General features: G+C 43.5%; 1 protein-coding gene across 1 annotated transcript in view; it reads left to right on the top strand.

Annotated features, from left to right (window-relative positions):
• DENND1A (DENN/MADD domain containing 1A) overlaps nucleotides 1-19,400 on the top strand; it is a 497,552-nt gene that overhangs the window by 246,868 nt on the left and 231,284 nt on the right. The window contains exon 8 of the mRNA XM_011931409.1: nucleotides 3,154-3,254. Coding sequence (XP_011786799.1) covers nucleotides 3,154-3,254 — 101 coding nt within the window. The remainder of the gene's footprint in view (nucleotides 1-3,153; nucleotides 3,255-19,400) is intronic.

The following is a 19,400-nucleotide window of genomic DNA, read 5'->3' on the forward strand; positions in this document are numbered from 1 at the left end:
TTTAGACTTTGTGTCATGTACCTTATTCTGCAAGACTCACGGGAATGTTGGTATGCTACTGATAAAAGCCAAGCTACTAAACTGTCTTTGTATTGTGAGTATATTCTAAGAAAAAATAGTATTTTCTTTATTCAGGACACATGCCATTAACTAGTGCATGTGTGTGTGTTGTGTATTCTGGGCCACTGAGAACATGGAGGTGAAGACAGGATCTTCCTGTACTTTACAGTCAGGAGACAAACATGCAGCCAGTTATGATCCAGTTAATAATGAGTGCTTGTGGGTTGGATGCTGTGGCTCATGCCTGTAATCCCAAGATTTTTGGAGGCCAAGGTGGGTGGGTCACTTGAGGTCAGGAGTTTGAGACCAGCCTGGCCAACATGGCAAAACCCTGTCTCTACAAAATATACAAAAATTAGCCAGGCATGGTGGCACACACCTGTAGTCGCAGCTACTCAAAAGGCTGAGGCAGGAGAATTGCTTGAACCCGGGAGGCGGAGGCTGTAGTGAGCTGAAATCGCGCCACTGCACTCCAGCCTGGGTGACAGAGTGAGACCCTGTCTCAATCATCATCATCATCATCATCATCATCATCATCATCATCATCATCGGTGCCTATTCACAAGGAGCCAGGGAAGACTTTGAAGAGGAAGTACTTACACAGAGACCTGAGGGAGGAGTTTGCTAGAGGCACAAATCCAGGCCAGTTTGGGGGATGGGTGGAAAGGGAGGGGAGGAAAAAGAGTACATGACTCTATCTAAGTGATGTATTCCAAGGACAGACTTGGAGAAGACGGTACAGAGTGTGGCTACAGATGGCTGCTGTAAAGCTAGACTGTGGGCTAGTGGAGCCATCCGGGGCTAGCCATGCCCCCAAAGACTTCTGAGTAGGAAGTGATGGGCCGGAACCTGCACTTGAGGAGGAGCGCTCTGGCAGCTAGTTAAAGATGTGCAGAAAGAGCTGAGACCCGAGGCCAGTGGAACCCTCCAGGCTGACTTCAGGGTGGAATCAGGTCAGATTCATTCAGGTTGATTCATTCTCCACTCACTCAACACCAGCAAGGAGTTTTCATCTCTAAGAAGCCCTGAAGGGATTAGGGGTGTGTGTGTGTGTGTGTGTGTGTGTGTGTATCTATATGTAAAATACAGAATATACTTATATATAAAATATATAAAGATATATAATATATATAAAACTAATGATATGATATATATAATTAATGTTTTGATATTATATATATATGTGTGTATATATATCAGCCTCCTTTGTATGGGTACTTATGGAAATAGAATGTGAAGGGATGGGTTAAACCTGCCAGCCTTGACGGGGTCACTGGGAGCAGTTCTTGGGTGCCTGCTGAATGAGATCTGGTTCATGGCATGGACCTGGCTTCAAGAACGGGGTCTGGAGGAAAGAGTCAGGGCAGGCGGGGGTGGGAGTGGCAGCCCTGGCTTTAACACACACTTCTCACAACTGGGAAACATCAGCAGAATACCCAATTTAAAGCTGTTCATGTTACACTAACCTCTGGGATGCTTTTAACTGGGCCTTGGCACGTCACTCTTTTGCCACGTAAATGTCCTTCTGTCAGCAAAGGCCAGTTAACAGCTTCCAAAAGAAGCAAAGTCCTCATGGGAACAGGCTTCCCTGAAACCAAAGAAACATTAAAGAAAAAAAGACAGAAAGAAGCATGTGTTGTTGGCTTTGTCACTTCATAGCTATATCTCCAAAGGTTACTTTTTTTCCCCTTTCTTTTCACTATATTGAATTTTGTAGCAATTGTATCCCTTTATATTATCTTTGTTTCCTAAATTTTTAATTGCATAAAATACTGATTATATGATGTCTCTAGCTCTTAAGAAGAAAAAAAAATACAAAATAGGGGTAAGTCAAAAGGCTGTGAAGAGGAAGGATTAGTCAGTAAACAGTGCCATAGCAATTGATTACCTATGTGGAAAAAATAAATTCTCACCTCAGTCCTTAAACCTAAAGTAATTCCAGATGGACTGAAGAGTTAAATGCTAAGGGAAAATTTAGAGGACTTTCTTGGGATAAAAGCGGTAGAAACCATCATGGAAGAAATTATTTGTCTATGTAATTATTTAGACCTTCTCTTTGCCCAGAAATTCAAAGAAAATTAAGTATAAATTATTTTCAAAACACTACAAAGGCTGGATATTCTTTGCATATCATCAGTGATTGCTTATAAATCAGTAAAAATTACTACCACTCATTTTTAAAGTGGGCTAAGAATATGAATAGACCATTTGTCTATTACATAAGTACAGTCAAGAAACATATGACAAAATGTTCAACCTTAGTCCTGATCAGAATAAAAATAAAAGTAAAATAGATACAATTTTAAAGCTACTAACTTGACTACAAGGAGTAGTGCTGGTGTGCAGGGAGGCCAGAATTGTGGTGGATGGCTGGGGCTGGGGGGTGTAAAGAGTCTCCATCCTTCCTCTATTCATTATACTAACATATTTATGATATATGTATTTATTAAGTGTCTTGAAATATTTATAACCTTTGTCTCTGAATTCTACATTTAGGAACTATAGATATAAGTTATTGACCTGTATAATTATATTACTTAATGGTAGTAGAGTAGTTAAATATATTAATAGCATGGGAAATTCATCAAGTATCATTAAAAGGTATTTTTTTCTAAGAATATTTAAAGAATATTCTGGATTTGTGCCTTTAAAGCATCATTAAGAGATACCTTTTTCTAAGAATATTTAAAGGAAAATGGCATCAAATAATGTTCACTTTTAAGAAACACAAAAGAATACTGTATTTATAGTCATCCTAATTGTATTTAAAAAGGGAATATATGTGCTTCTGTGTGTAAGAACCTACAATGTTAAATCTTCCAATGGTGGTGGCATTTATTTTAATCCCTTTCTCCATTTTTAAAATTTTCTGTTTCATATATTAGCTTTACAATCAGGAAAAAAGTTTTTTTGAAAAGAAAGCTCTTACTAAATTTGAATTAGGGTGATTGAGTTAACTTAGAATGATTTCTCCAGGCTTTTCAACTTATCATGTAAACATGTTGAAGAATTATAGAATTGTATTGCTGAAATCAAATGGCGGTGTCTCTTCCCTTGGATTTGTTCATTGATCTCTGCTTTGCTCTGTTCCAGCTGACTGCCTGCATCCACGGGTCTGCAGCGATGCTCTACCCCATGTACTGGCAGCACGTGTACATCCCTGTGCTGCCGCCACATCTGCTGGACTACTGCTGGTAAGGTGGCTGGCCCTGTCCTCTGCTTCTCCTTTGCCCTGGACTGGGCATGTTAGGTGTGTCACTTGTTAATGCAGTTGGTGACTCTACATTAAAAATACTAACTTTATCCAGCCTGGACAAAGTAGTGAGAATCCATCTGTACCAAAAAAAAAAAAAAAAAGTCAGGCATTGTGGCACATACCTGTAGTCCCAGATACTCAGGAGGCTGAGTTGGGAGGATCATTTGAGCCAGAGAGGTTGAGGCTATAGTGAGCTCTAATTGTGCCACTGCACTCCATCCTGGGCAACAGAGTGAGACTCTGTCTCAAAAATAATAATAATAATAATAATAATAAAAATACTAACTTCAAAGTGGCATGGATTGAAGACCACCTGATTGCATGGCCCTTTCATTTCCAGTTTTCTTATATGTCATGACAGAGTACAAGAGAGTAGGTAGTCATTTTTCCCATTTCTCAGTTTGGGGGAAACAATGCACCAAGAGGTTGTGTGTTTGTTTTTTCCTAAAACAAATTGTAAACTGGGGACAGAAACAATTGAGATCTCCAGGGCCTTCAAGTTTCAGCCATGCCCTGGCACATTCCTTAAGACTTGTGCTCACTGTGGTTTGGGAGCACAAGCCAGACGGCACTAAACTGTCTGAAGTTCTTTGAGGAGAATTTCACCGTTCAGTGAAACAGACTTTAGTAGAAGGAAGAAACAAAGGTTTTGGCGACAGCCCTGCCATCTTGGGCAAGTCACTTGGCTTTAAGACTTTGTTTACTCATCTGTAAAAGGAAGTTAGTTGTTCAATACATAATCATAAAGATGAAACGAGATAACATATGAAAGGACCCCATGTAGAAAAGCTGGCTCATGGTGGGTGCTCAGAAAATGTTCCCACAGACATATCATTGTCCTCACTGTCTGTCTTCAATAGATTACCAAAACAGACTGTCTTTGTGACCGATTTGGTTCCCTTTTCCTCATGAATAATTTCTTTCTCTAGTGTAATGCAGTTAGACATTGTCTCCAAACAGTTCAAGTCAACAGAAGTCCATAAGGGGGCATGGTACACAGAGAGGGAGAGGCACTAACTGCATGCTGAATATTGAGAGCTTCAGGAGAAGGGAACCCATTTGAGGGTCATAGCCCTGTTGCTTAAGGACAGATGACATAGGACACTGACCACTGGTTCAGAGTGATTGAGTCCAGGTCAGTCGTACTTTTACTGGAATCTCCAGCCCATTTTGCCGTCATCTCACTGGAAAGGTTCACTCAGATAGCCAGATTGTCCAAGGAGCTTAAAGGCATTCCACAGTCACTCCTGATTGGAACGTGTTGGGCTCACCCTCTTCCCAAGAAGCCATGGAGATAACAAGGACGTAACTCAGGGCCATGATGTGAAAATCAGTGGCCCTCTCTCATGCATAGCAGTAAGTGAATGGGCCTGATTCTTTCTTAATTATACGTCTTTCTTATCAAGGTAGTCATCTTATTCATGCCTTTCTCCCACCTCTTGTGAGATTAAGGGGCAATATGTTTTCTATTATGTGGAATATGGAATCCTGGCTAATTTTGAATTTCTTCTTGATTCATCGATGGTTGAACCCCACATTTTTTCACTGTGTCTCTTCATACTTTGGTTTATTTTGGAAACTATTTTCAGTTAATGATGACGTCCAGGTACTGCTGGTCTAGATTTTTGTGTTCATCCCTTCTTGAGTGGGTAGGAGATAAAGTAATGTTTGCAGATAGGAAAGAATAAGGATGTAAACCCCTTATAACAGATTCACCATGTGATGTTAAATGTTTGCATTTGCTGTGTTCCTCAGGGAGTGTTTTCAAACCCTGGAGCCCATCCCAGACCCCTCCCCTGTATCCAGGTCTCCAGCCTCTCTCCTTCCATTGGAGACTCTAGGGAATGCTGGACTCTGCCCTAGTGAGGCTGCTCCTTCTGTTCCCGGACTCCAAAGGGAAGATTGTTAGACTCCTGTCCCCGCTGCCATGGTCTGGTGTGAGCTCCACCCTGTCATCTGGCTGCTAGCACAGCCCCTAGGAACCTTCCTCCCTGCCGTGTCACTGTCATCTGCTTGTCTCTGGGATCTTCATCATCTGTTGGTTGAGATGTCCACATCCCCTTCCCATCTTATTCTCTGTTGTCTTCAGTGGCTTCAGAATCCATGCTACTGGCCTCCTCTTAATCCCATTGAGATCACATTTGCACTGTTTTGTCATCTATAGTGAGATTACTCCCTCAGAGATGCCATGGAGTAGCACAAACAAGAATAGGATGGGGCTAAGAGGAGGACGCCTGAGTCCCTGTCTCCGCTCCATTACTGCCTGGCTGTGTAGCTTAGAGCAAGCGCCTTTGCTTCTCTGAATCTCTTCTCTGTTGAGGGCTGAAAATACTGCAACTTGTTCTTTAAACTGTTTCTAGGATGAAATAAAATAACGTATGTGCTAATGCACTTTATAGACTGAAAAGCGCTGTCAGCCACCCAGCAGGGTGACACCTGTGTCATTAACCGTCTGAAGCTCACTCAGCCCCCTCTGGTTTCCTGCTGGCCTCCTTGCTTTGGGTCTTCGTGAGCTTTTTCTTTCTTTCTTTTTCTTTTTTTTTTTTTTTGAGACAGAGTGTCACTCTGTCACCCAAGCTGGAGTGCAGTGGCGCAATCTCGGCTCACTGCAACTTCCACCTCCCAGGTTCAAGCGATTCTCCTGCCTCAGCCTCCCGAGTACCTGGGATTACAGGCGCCTGTGACCACGCCCGGCTAATTTTTTGTAATTTTAGTAGAGACAGGATTTCCCTGTGTTGGCCAGCATGGTCTTGATCTCCTGACCTTGTGATCCACCTGTCTCAGCCTCCCGAAGTGCTGCGATTACAGGCATGAGCCACTGTGCCTGGTGTCATGAGCTTTTTCGGTAGAGCAGATGTTTCCTGATGCTGGCCATGTCTCAGGCACTGCACTAAGTGCTGGAAGACAGGGATGAGAGTCAGTTTCCAGCAGAAGGGACTCAAACAATTGGGTGTCGAAGACACAGGCACATAGGCCAGAACTGCTCCTGGGTTTTTCACCAGTTCCTTGCAGGCTCTTGCTTCCCTGGCCTTGCCACTGACCCTGGGCACCCCTACCATTTTCTTATCTACTCCTTGTCTGGAAGATACTGCTGGTGAAAGTCTGAGAGCCTTTGCGGAGAGGACCTGCTAGAGAGTGGTACTGCCTAACCTTAGCTTGGCCTCCTCCTCTGCAGTCACCCCTGAGCCCTCACTCTCCCCACCATGCAGCAGGCTCAGGGATGGGAATGCATTGTTACGTCTGGTGAGTAGAGGGGGACATAGGTTCTGTGTTCCCACAGCTGCCCTCCTTCTCATCCAAGGCTGGTTACTTGCTGTCTGCTTGCCTCAGGTGCTGTCTCCTGAGGATTCTCTGGGACCCATCTAGATCATTAAACACCCCTTTCTGCTGCCTCTCCTCTGCTGCACATGTGCTTAGGCGCCCCATTCCTCAGATTTGACCTTTCCTTAAACTCCCTGTGCTTGAGCTTCTGAGCCAATGCTCTTGGTTTCTTCTCACTGCCATATATCTTCAAGGAAAGGACCAAAAGGACCCTGTTTACTATCCAGTAGTGTTTGTTGTTCAAATGAAAACTTGAGGGACTGGGCAGAGGCAGACACTGACGCTCAGAGAGGAGGAAGGAGACGAGGGGAACTAGAGGGGAGGAGAAGGAACAAAACACACACCCAAGGAAGAGGGAAGGGAGAGAGAGAGCAAGAAAAAGCAGAAGGTAGAAAGGAGACACACATGCCCTGAGACAGAGTCCTGGAGTGACATCCAGCCCCCTTAGCACGTTGAACCAGCTGCCATCTCCTCTCCTCCCAGATGCACAGTACGCTCACAGGAATAGACCCCCACATAGACACGCCCGCCTTCATAGACATAGGTCCCTTCCCCACAGACATGTCTCAGGGTCTTCCACAGGGAGAGACATCCCCAACCCTGCCCCCACCACAATACACATCATAGGTTAGATGAGGTTAGATGTGTGCTCTAAAAGGTAGCCACAGGTCGAATGTGGTAGCTTATGCCTGTAATCTCAGCACTTTGGGAGGCCAAGGCAGGAGGATCTCTTGAGCCTAGGAGTTTGAGACCAGCCTGGGCAAATGATGAGATTCCCATCTACACAGAAAATTAAAAAAAAAAAAAATAGCTAGCCATTAGTGGCACACAACTGTAGTCCCAGCTACGCAGGTGGTTGAGGTGGGAGGATCGCTTGATCCCAGGAGGTAGAGGCTACATGAGCCGCAGTCGAGCCACTGCCCTCCAGTCTGGGTGACAGAGTGAGACCCTGTCTCACAGTTCCCCCTGGAAGAGATTCACCAGTGGGTTTTCATGCTATGCTTCAGGGAGGAATACCCAGGGATTGGTAGAGCTGGGAGGATCAATATAGTTTGTCTGCCAAGTAGTAGTACAATTTTATTTTTTAATATTTATTTTATTTTATTTTATTTTTTGAGACAAGGTCTTGCTTTGTCGCCCAGGCTGGAATGCAGTGGCACAATCTCGGCTCACTGCAACCTCAGCTCCCTGGGTTCAAGCGATTCTCCTTCCTCAGCCTCTCTAGTAGCTGGAATCACAGATGCATACCACCACGCCTGGCTAATTTTTGTATTTTTAGTAGACACAGGGTTTCACCATGTTGGCCAGGCTGATCTCTAACTTCTGACTTCAGGTGATCCACCTGCCTCAGCCTCCGAAAGTACTGGGATTACAGGCATGAGCTACTGTGTGTGACCCAACTTTAGCTTTCTATTATTTGAAAAGTTTTGGTTGCTAAATTGTTAGCTAGTTTAAAACAGGCAGTTTATATTCCTAGAACTGTGGAGGGGAAAATGCTCTGTCACTAATATCAGTGACGAAGATAGCTGCCATTGTTGAACACTGGGCTATCTCCTTTACATCTGTGATGGCATTGAATTCTGCCAACAACCCTACACGGCAGATACTATTAGCCCCATTTCACAGATGATTAGTAAGCCAAGGCCCCAAGAGCTTTAGTAACTTTCCCTGATATAGACATTATGTATTATACTCTACAATCAAATTTTTATTAAGAGAATTGTATGGACACATAATACACAAAAAATCGGATGTATATATGTATACTTATAGAGAGGCAGAAATCTGGAAAGAAATACACCAAAATGTTTAACAGAGACCCGTTATGGGGAGGATTTCTGCATGCTTTTTATTTTCCGTATTTTCAAATATTTCTACAATGAGAAAGTATGGTTTTTATAATTAAAAGCTTTATTTTCACAAATCAGTGTTTATTCTAGCCAATTGTTCTTTCCAGCTGCCATTCATTTCTCCCTTCATGTTTTCTTGGAGATACATTAGATGTCTTATTTTCCCATGAAAGCTGATCCAAGATCATTTTTCAACCTTCTCTAACTCTAGCACTCTGAAAAACTGTTACCAGCCTGACCAAGGGCAATGATGTTGGCAGGTCTAACTTAGAAGAGAAGACTTGGCAAGGAAGGCTGCTAAGTCCTTGTCATCCTAAATTTCCACTACAGAAAATTAAAGATGACATTTGTATTTACCGGTGCCTGAGTGGGTTTTGAGGGGAGGCACCATCTTGGAAGTTTCTGTTTCTGTAATAGCAGGCTTTCTCCTAGTCCCTTGTTTCTGTGAAAGAACTTTTTGACATATGACCAAAGGATGATTACAGGCTGGTGGGGGATTGGTGTCTGTTTGTTAACTGTAAGGTGTAAGAATGATGAAATGAAAGACTCCAAGAGAAAAAACACATCCCCCATAATGAAGGGTTGATTTGACCACCTTCAACCACTACCACTGCTTTGGTCAGAGACTACAAATGTCATGAAATTTGAGTCAATGCTAATAACTTTATTCTCTTATGCCTAGTAACTTTCACCACCATTGAGTTTAATCCTTGGTGGTAAGAGCCAACAGGGATAACTAGCATTTTAAGTAAAGTGCTGGGAGCCTGAAACATGTAAATTTGAAGGAGGTTTGCTCCTCTGCAGATGATTTAAATGTTAAGTATGTCCCCATGCAGAGGATACACAAAATGGAATCTGAAAACTATTATCTCCTGTAGAAATGAACTCTCAATTTACTCACTGCACAGGAAGGGCGGATTCTAGTCATTTTCACTGCCAGCAGGTGCCCTTTCTATGCATAATAGACTTCACAAGTGTAATTAACACATGAGGACCACTGCTGCCAGTTTTTCTTCAGGTACATGCTGCTAGGAGTTTTCAGGACAACAGTGTAGGCCATAAGAGCTTTTTACATGGCTCCTGAAGATGAAGTCTTCATTGACTTCTGGACAAAAACATGTTAAATGGGGCTGAGCCCAGACCCTGCTGTTGGTATCACAGGTCACAGTCATTGAGTCCAGAAACCCCAAAAGCTGTGTTGCAGCCTTTAGTAGACCAGAGGCCATGACAGCAAAGCTCTAGTTTGCATGCAGTTAATAAATGAAAAGTAGGATACTGAAAACCCTGCAATTATGTGGAGAACTAATTGCACATTCACAAATACAACAAACAATCATCTGAGTTAACTTTAATTAGAGCTATAATCACAGATTTTAATTATCTGAAAAAAAATCAGTTTAGTCCAAATGGGCTGCCCTAGATATTCCTCGAATTATTTTTTTGTGTCTCCCTTCCTATTTTTGGAGTGGACAATAGTATGGAAAGTGCCTAGGTTTTGGATTCAGGCAGACCTGGATTCAAATGTTAGTCTTATCTCTTATTAACTATGTAACCATTAAAAATCTGTTCCACCTCTCTGATCTGCAATGTCTTTTTCTGTAAAATGGATATAACTTACCTACTTTGAAAAGTGGCTATAGCAATTAGAGTTATTAGTCAAGTGGCACCTAGGGGCCATTAGTAAATATTGATTGCTTTTTTCACCATTATTATAAACATGGGACATGGATTTCAGTTTCTGGAAGGTTTAACTCACATTAAACATTATTCTTACTTCTGCTGCCTTGAGAGCTCAGGGGAAAACTTTATAATTCATCTTCTCTTTTTATCCCTCAGATTGTTTTTATTTTGATTTTTTTTTTTATTTAACTTGAGTTATTGTATGGTTGTTTTCATTTGCAGCTGTGGCATAAGAATGAAAAGAAAAGAAACAAAAGCAGATGGCAGAGAAAACGAAAGGAGTAAGACATTTCCAGCCCTTATGAATATTTAAAAACATGTGCTGCTGGTTCCTTTCTACTTTAGATCTATGCCATTCCCTTGACTTTGAAAGTGAAAACGAGAATGTTCCCTACCTTAGCTGATGGTGGCCTTGACCTTGGCCAGTGTTGGGAAAGCCTTCCTGTTTCTGGGAGAAAAGGATTAACTTGCTAATGAGAATCAGCATTCCCTTTCATAATAATCACCATCTATTGAGTAGTGTGTATGTGACAAGCTCTTTATAAACATTATCGCAAATCTTCAAAATCAAGCTGCAAGGTAAATATTTTTAGCTCCATTGTATGTATTAGGAAGTCGAAGCTCAGAGAGGTTTAATGACTTACCTACTGTCACACAGCCAAGAAATAGTGGAGCCTGCCCTTGAAATTCAAGGCCATCTGATATTAAAACTTTCCTTACTAATATCCTCCGAAGTGTTAGAGAATAAATTGTACCCATCACCAAGATTTTGTGGAAAAATTCTTCATGTCGGATTCTTGATGACTTGCTAATTGTAGACGTATGTTGTCGTTCATTAATTATTCATTTATTCAGCAAATATTGATAGAGCACTTATTATGTACCAGGCACTATGCTAATTAAATTGTGCTAAGAAAAGGTCCCAGTAGAAACCATATGGTATTTCCCATGTAAATTTCTTTTTCCCCCTTCCTCCTTCAGAAGTAGTCCTAAATAGGGACCACAAATCAATTCCCAACTTGAATCGTGTATTTGGTTTATTCTAGGCAATTATTAACACACATTTGTGATAAAATATTTTCAAAGCAGATCAAGACAAGCTCATGCTTTCCCCCCAAAGGACAGTCAGGTCAAAAGCCAAGATAGTAGCTAGCTCCTGATGCTTTTTGAGGGCATTGTTGAACTGAGAAGTCAAATAGGATATGTACAGTGAAGGTTTGGATTTTGCATTTGACTTTGTAAAATGCCTCATATTTTTTGGCATTTCCAGATGACTCTGGAACGATTCTTCCTCTCAGAGTGGGGATGCTCAGATCTCTCTGAAAGACGCTAGTTTCAGGCCTTTTGTGTGCTCAATGTAGGGTTCTGAATCAGCCCCTACATAGTGCATCACATATTCCATGTAGGATTTTCAACAAAAGGTGCACAGTCCATATAGGTGATAGGGCATCAGTCTGGACACAACTCTGAAGTAACATCCAGTTAATCAGATCTGCGCCCATTCTAGTCACTATCTTCATTGATGCCATGAAATGTTGCATAGGAAATAGATCAATGCTAGATTAAGTGGAATTGTTAGTATTCTTGATGGCAGAGACAGAACTCAAAGTGTGGTTCAGCGGAAACAGAAAAGTGTGGCCCTCACCTGGCTTCCCCGTTGACTAGATTGGCGGTCACTGAGCCAGCCTTTTCAAATGGAGGTGAATAGTGATTACTACTGACACAAAGCAGGTGCCCTGTAAATAGTAGATACTATCTTTATGTTATTCATAGCTATATAGATGTATATATAGTTAGTATATTAATGTATCTCTGGTGCTAAGAATTTCAACTGAGGTCAGGTGTGGTGGCTCACACCTGTAATCCCAGCACTTTGGGAGGCTGAGGGGGCAGATCACTTGAGGCTAAGAGTTGAAGACCAGCCTGGGCAACATAGTGAAACCCCATCTCTACTAAAAATAGAAAAAAAAATAGCTAGGCAGGGTGGTACATGCCTATAATCCCAGCTACTCAGGAGGCTGAAGCATGAGAATTGCTTAAACCTGCACTCCAGCCTGGGCAATAGAGAAAGACCCTGTCTTCAAAAAAAAAAAAAAAAAAAAGAATTTCAACTGAATATTTTTTGCATCATCTAAATATATAGACTTAACACACAGAATGGAAGTGGAGTAGTTGGATAGTTGTGGCCAAAATCTCTTATATATGCCAAACTCTAGGCTTTCTGGCTTTTGTTAAAGATTAGGTTCCAGTAAGTAAGCAAAAGCTGTATGTCATTGCCATTTTGCAGCAAGTGCTTATGAGTACTTACTATATTCCTGGCAGTGGGCGTAGGAAGATAGGTGCACATAGGTGGTTCTAGATCTGAGGAAACACTACTTCACCAAAGAACTCAAGCATCCAGTAAAGATTGGGAGAATATATATATATATTTTTTTAAGCTAAGAAGCAGCAAGGCGCCAAGAGGGGAATGGTGCCACTGTGACAGAGCTCATCTGGGAGGGGCGGGAGGGGATAAGGACCAGGAATTTAGTTGCAGACAGAAGAGGAAGGGAAGTTGGGCTGTGGTGGGACTGATGGTTAGGAAATGCGCGCACGCACACCTACACACACACAGAAATGTGTGTTGGTTTAATGATCAGAAATCATAGATTGCTAGTTAGGTAATTCCTCAACTGAGATTTGGCTAAACTTGACCCTGAGGCTTGAACAGAGAGGCCAAGTGAGAGAAAAGAGTTCAGATTTGGAAGTCATAAAGTCTAGGGTCCAAATCCTAGACCCTGGTCCTACTAAAGATGTGACTTTGAGTGAGTCACATAACCTGCCTGAGCCTCAGTGTCTTCATTTGTGAAGTCATTGCCAGGGAGATAGCTAAAAGCACTGCTCTACATGGGGAGCCTAGCACCAAGTAGGCAGCTGGAAAAGTGTTGTGAGGTGATAACAGTCACTGAGTCCTGCGTTGAGCTGCACCTTCATTTCCTTGAGCAGCACCCAAGACTGAATGTGCCAAGAGCCTTGTGGGGAAGCTTTGGACAATGTCTTTTTTCCTTTTTTTCTCTCTTTTTTTTCTTTCTTTTTTTTTTTTTAGATGGAGTCATACTCTGTCACCCAGGCTGGAGTGCAGCGCTGCGATCTCAGCTCACTGCAACTTCTGCCTCCTGGGTTCAAGCAATTCTCCTGCCTCAGCCTCCCGAGTAGCTGAGATTACAGGTGTGCACCACCACACCCGGCTAATTTTTTGTATTTTTATTAGAGAAGGGGTTTCACTATGTTGATCAGGCTGGTCTGAAACTCCTGGCCTCAAATTATCTGCCCACCTTGGCCTCCCAAAGTGCTGAGATTACAGGTGTGAGCCACCATGCCTAGACTGGACAATTTTGGTGTGAACTATTTTCCAGGTGGAAAAATGAGGTAAAGAAGAGACTGGGCCCTTTGTATTATCTATGTTACAGATTCTGTGGGGATCTCTGTCTCTATACTGTAGACTCTATAGGGAAACTGTCTTTTCAAGTTCTCTGCTAGATTTTTTTAAGTTGAAATATAATTCACATACCACAAAGTTCACCCTTTTAAAAGTATACAGTTCTGGCCAGAGCTGCAGTGGCTCACACCTGTAATGCTAGCACTTTGGGAGGCGGGCATATTGCCTGAGCCCAGGACTTCAAGACCAATCCTGGGCAACATGGCAAAGTCATGTCTCTGTAAAAAAAAAAAAATACAAAAATTAGCCAGCTGTGGTGGTGTGTGCCTGTAGTCCCAGCTCCCTGCAAGGCTGAAATAGAAGAATCACCTAAGCCTGGAAAGTTGAGGCTGCAATGATCTCACACCATTGCATTTCCAACCTGGTCGATGAGAATGAGACTCTGTCTTAATCAATCAATCAATCAATCTATGTATAAAGATCAGTGGTTTGTAGTATATTCCAACTATCTAATTCACTATCCATCTAATAGATGTATCACCACTAATTCCAGATACATTCGATTTTTAATACATTCTACATTGTTAGTGAAGTAACATATCCTTATTATAAAAAACTTTTTTACGCTGGGTGCGGTGGCTCGTGCCTGTAATTCCAGCGCTTTGGGAGGCCCAAGCGGGTGGATCATCTGAGATCAGGAGTTCAAGACCAGCCTGGCCCCATCTGTACGAAAAATGCAAAAATTAGCCAGGCATGGTGACGTGTGCCTATAATCCCAGCTACTCCGAGGCCAAGGCAGGAAAATCACTTGAACCTGAGAGGCGGAAGTTGCAATGAGCTGAGATTGCATCACTGCACTCCAGCCTAGGTGATAGAGCGAGACTCCATCTCAAAATAATAATAATAATAATACTAATAATAAGCTTTTTCAGCCTTTCAAAGTACATATAGCAAAAAGCAAAAGGTCTGTAAAAATGGGTAGTCTGTGTAGATGGCTGCCATTCAGCCTTTAGCCCTGTCCCTGTAGAGGCACCCCGGAAGGCACCGATGCCAGGAGTGCAGCGGGACAGCTCTCACTGGCCTCAGCAGTGTCACTCCCAGCGTTACTGAGACTTACAGGGTTAAAGAAGACAAGGTGTCCCTTTAACACAGGAGTGACCCTTCCTGGATTAGGGGAATGGTGCTTGGTGGCTCAGCCACCAGCCCTTTGGGGAGCTGTCTGGACCACAGCCTAATCACCTCCTGGCTACTGTATCTGCCTCTAGCCTCTGGACCTGCCCTGCTGCTCCCACCTTCCCCAGCTCCCTCCTACTGATGTTGGGAGGGGCAACAGCCTGCCTCCCCTGCCCCAGTTTCTGCTGCCCTCCGTGCAACGTTGCTGGCCCCGACTTCTGCCTACCTGCCTGAGCATTGGCCTGGTTTTCCATTTCTCATGACACATTTTGTATGTGAGTGACACATTCCTCACTCCTCCCCGATTTGGAGCCTGGCTTGAACCCAACACTTAGAAAACTCTGGATGTTCTGGGGCACAGTATAGGGATCTCTGTAGCAACAACACTCTAGATATGTTCCTGGAAGCCATAGGTCACCTGTAAGGTAGGGGCCACAGACCAAGTAACATCAGGATCACAGGAAGCTTCAGCAGTGAAGCAAGTGACTTCAAGGCAGGGCTTCTGGAGATAGTGTGTGTCTTTCAGGTGCTGACACCAGGGACAGTATGTACAGCACCAGCACAGTGATAGCTCTGAGTGACCTCTCAACAAGTGCAGGTTCGTCTTCCATTTAAAACATGCAATGGATGGAAAGGCAAGGCTGAAAAGGTAATTGGATGTATGCATCTTGGCACATGGGGTAAGTTCTGGAAAAACAGCAAGAGAAAATCTCCTGTTATTACCAGTTGCACTATTTTTTATACTTTCTTTCTGTCACTTTCTCTTCATTTATTTCTCCATAAACCTCTTTCTTTTTTTTTTTTTTTTTTTTTTGTGGCTCATTCATTTGTGTGTTTCCACAGGCTCTCATGGGCTGTTTGTGGCTTACAACTTGAGACTTCCTTTCCGTGTCTGGCTTTAGCTGTTATGGTTCTCATTGAATTTTCTGTGGCAACAGAGAGCCCTGTCTCCTGACCTTTCCTCTGTGATTAACTTCTCCTGCCGCAGTGGTCTTAGTCATGGAGCTCTTCCTGATGTTTTCCGAGTCTGTCGCCTTCTGGTAGGCCAAGGAGGCACAAAAGGGCGGGCTACCCCAGGCTTTGATGTTGACCTCTCCAGATTTTTGTCCAGGCATTATCTTTGTAACTCTCGTGTTCATTTCTGTTGGGTCTAGTGGCTTGGGGCTCTAGAAGGCATCTCCACCACCCCCACCCGCATAGGTTACCCCAGGAAGCCACAGAGCCACACTCAGAAGGGCATTGTCCTCCCTCTCCCAGTCACTGATCAGCTCCAGTGATACACATGTCTTCCATTAGCAAACCATCTCCAGTGCCCACTGGACATCGATGCACACTGAGCTCACCTCTGCTGTGGCGGGGCCCCGTGCTTTTACTGCTGAAACCACAAATGGAAACTAGGCCATCTCTGCCTTCTCTCCTAATCCAGAATTGTTCCTGGTCTCCTCATGGATCCTCATCCTCTGTTGTTGCTCATAAATCGGAGAGGGCTGGGTTGGAAACCAGGAAAGACGTTAAATACTTTTTTCCCCTAAAAAGAAAAAGCTTGCCTACCTCATGGCAGTTACTCCATACTTTCTACTTCTCACCAGCTGTGACCTTTGTCAAGTCACTTAACCTCTTTGAGCCATGGGTTCCTCTGTGAATTATGGAGACCCACCTTTCAAGATTGCTGCAGAGATGAAATGAGGTCATCTCAGGCCCTTCTGTTGTGTACTCAACACCCTGTGCGTCTCCTTGTAGCGGTTTGCATGTGTACAATGTGCTTATTTGATCTGCTGTTAACTGTGAGCTTCACATGGGGACCAGATCTATTTTTCTCTCCTCTTGCCCCAGCCCAGCATGGTGCCTGATATTAGTGATACCTGTTGACTGACTGACTGACTGACCTGTGGAAAACACTTTTCCCTCCTCAGGAGCCTTTTGAAAATTCAAGCTCCTGGGTGGCTGGTTCATTTTTCTCCTGTGGACACCACAAAACACCTTACAATCTTGTTTCTGTCTTTGGGTTGGTGGCCAGAGTGTTCAGAGCCAAACCTGTGACCATCCCAGCAGGTGCCCCAGCATGAAACGGAAACACTAACCTTGCCACAGCTTCCTTTTCTTCCCCCCTTGGCTCCTATTTCTTTTCATACTTTTGTTGCTATGTTGAAAATATTCATATAAATTGCCTTAAATCCTGCTTAGAACAGAAAAGAGTATCAGTCAATTCCAGCTAGTAAGGCAAATATAGTTTTATTCTGGCTATGAACCCACTAGCATTTTACTTTTTTAGCTATAATTATCAAGTAACCATTTTTTGTTAACTGTAGCATAATGGTTAAGAGAAGTCACTAGCAAGTAAGAGTAGTGTAAGAGACTTGGAAGTAGAAGGATTTGGGCTGGGATCACGATTAACAGCGTGACCATGGGCACGTTTTTGAGAATACCTTTTTAAGTCTGTAAAATGGCCAGGCACAGTGGCTCACGCCCATAATCCCAGTTCTTTGGAAGGCCAAAGCAGGTGGATTACCTGAGGTCAGGAGTTCGAGACCAGCCTGGCCAACATGGTGAAAACCTGTCTCTACTAAAAATACAAAAATCAGACAGGCGTGGTAGTGCGCACCTGTAATCCCAGCAACTCGAGAGACTGAGGCAGGAGAATCACTTGAACCCAGGAGACAGGTTGCAGTGGGCAAGGATTGCACCACTGCACACCAGCCTGGGCAACAGAGCAAGACTCTGTCTCAAAAAAAAAAAAAGCTATAAAATGGATGATATAAATTGGATCATTTGAGGATTAAATGAGATAAGGTGGCTAGAGCCTCCTATGTAGCCCTTGAAATGTGGTGTGTGCTCAGTAAACAGCAGCTCGACTGTTTTTATCATTCCTGCTCTGCACGTGGCACCATGGGAGGCTCTGGGAAACAGGATTCTGTGCTTCTGTGACTGACAATCTAGAATCACCCTTCAAATCAGCGCGTGCTTTATGCCAAATGAGTAACCCAGACAAAAGCCCCTACCAAGAGAGGTGTTAGCCACCACTGGGCAATCTGAGAGGCAGGCAGCAGGGCTTCAGTAGGACTTGGAGAAATAGGGAAGCTGAGGCCTGTGGGGCCACTGTGTGACTGAGATGAGCTCAGAGGCACTTTTGGGACCAGAAGCCTCCTGTAATGGAAAAGGTAGGGGAGGAGGATCTCAGACAGAATGTGGAAGCTCCTAGGTCTTGTCACAGCTGCAGGCTGGAGCAGGTTAGAGAAAACCACCTAACCTTCTTCCTCTGCAGGCTGTGGGAATGCTGATCTCCAGGAAATAAGAAGCTTACTTTATCCCTGTATCATGGACTTGGGTTCTAGTCCCAGTTCTGCCACTTAGTAGCTGTGTGATGTCAGAGGAATGATTTAGCTTCTCCAATCTTAGTTTTTCCATCTGTGAAATGGTATTTCCGATAGTACCTACCTTATGCTGCTATGGTGAGAATATAATGAGAAAATGCCTTAGCCTAGTGCTGGCTCTTGGCAAATTTGCAGTCAGTGGTGGCTGCTCTTACTGGCTTCCTGTCCTACACTGGCCATTACGTTAGCCTGAAGAGCAGCTGTCTCATCGCTCTCAGTAAGTCCGAAACTGTGATCATTCGCATTCTCCAGCAAGGTATGTTCTCTGGTGTCCATTCTTGTTCTTTTTCCCACTCTCTTGTCCTTTAACCTGTCTAACAAAGCCAGCCTCATTATTTCGAGCAGAATTTCAAACCACAAGACAATCTGTGTTTACACGTTTGTGTCTTTTACAAAAAAAGAAAGAAAAGCTCACATAAGACCTCCTTCAGAGTTTTCCTTTCTGACTGTGGGATCCCCTTTGCCTGATCAGGGTATTTGGTTAATAAGGTCGTGGGCCTCTGAGAGGTAAGGTGGCACTGTGATGTGTGTATTGTAACATGAATACCTATGTGTTTATATGAAAAACGGAAAAACAGTGATCTTTCCAAATCCCTGGGCTGCCCTAAGCTGTGTTCTTTCATGATGGCAGAGGTGTTGTCCACCTGGAGGTGAAGGGACCTCCTGCCTCTCCCTTCGTTTCCTCTCCCCTCCCACTTTGTCTTGGGAAGCTGTTGTTGTTGTTGTTGTTTTTTATTAGCCAGTGTTCCTTTATTTCACTGGACTCACTTCCAATTAATAGCTGTTCACCTCAGGGGAACATGATTAAGAGAGCTCTGGTTATCTGGGGGAAAGGAATTAAACAAATTATGGAAGTGCAGTAATAATGAACGAGGACTACAGGATCACTTAATAAGTCTGCAGTTTCCGTATGCTTGCTTCTTCCTTGCTGTGAATGAGCTCATGCCGTCGGACCTACCTGTCAGAGAAGTGCTCGGCATCACAGGCCTGGAACCAAGAGGACTGACGAATAGCCCTTTTGGTACCCCGGCGCTCTTTTCCTTTCAGCTTAAATACTGAGTATGTGCTGTGTGACATCATGCACAGAGGTTGGCCTCTCTGTTCAGCAGCCCCACGTCTGAAGTACAGCTTCACCGCTGACTCGCTGTGCGATCTTGGCAAATTACTTTTGTCTTTCTGAGCCTGTTTCCTAACCTGAAAATATGAATGATAGCACCACTTTGCAGAGTTCCCTTGAGCATTATGTCTGTAATTTATAAAAGTGACTGAAT

This window comes from Colobus angolensis, unplaced genomic scaffold (genome assembly GCF_000951035.1).
Source record: "Colobus angolensis palliatus isolate OR3802 unplaced genomic scaffold, Cang.pa_1.0 Scaffold9, whole genome shotgun sequence".
NCBI classification, from domain to species: Eukaryota; Metazoa; Chordata; class Mammalia; order Primates; family Cercopithecidae; genus Colobus; species Colobus angolensis.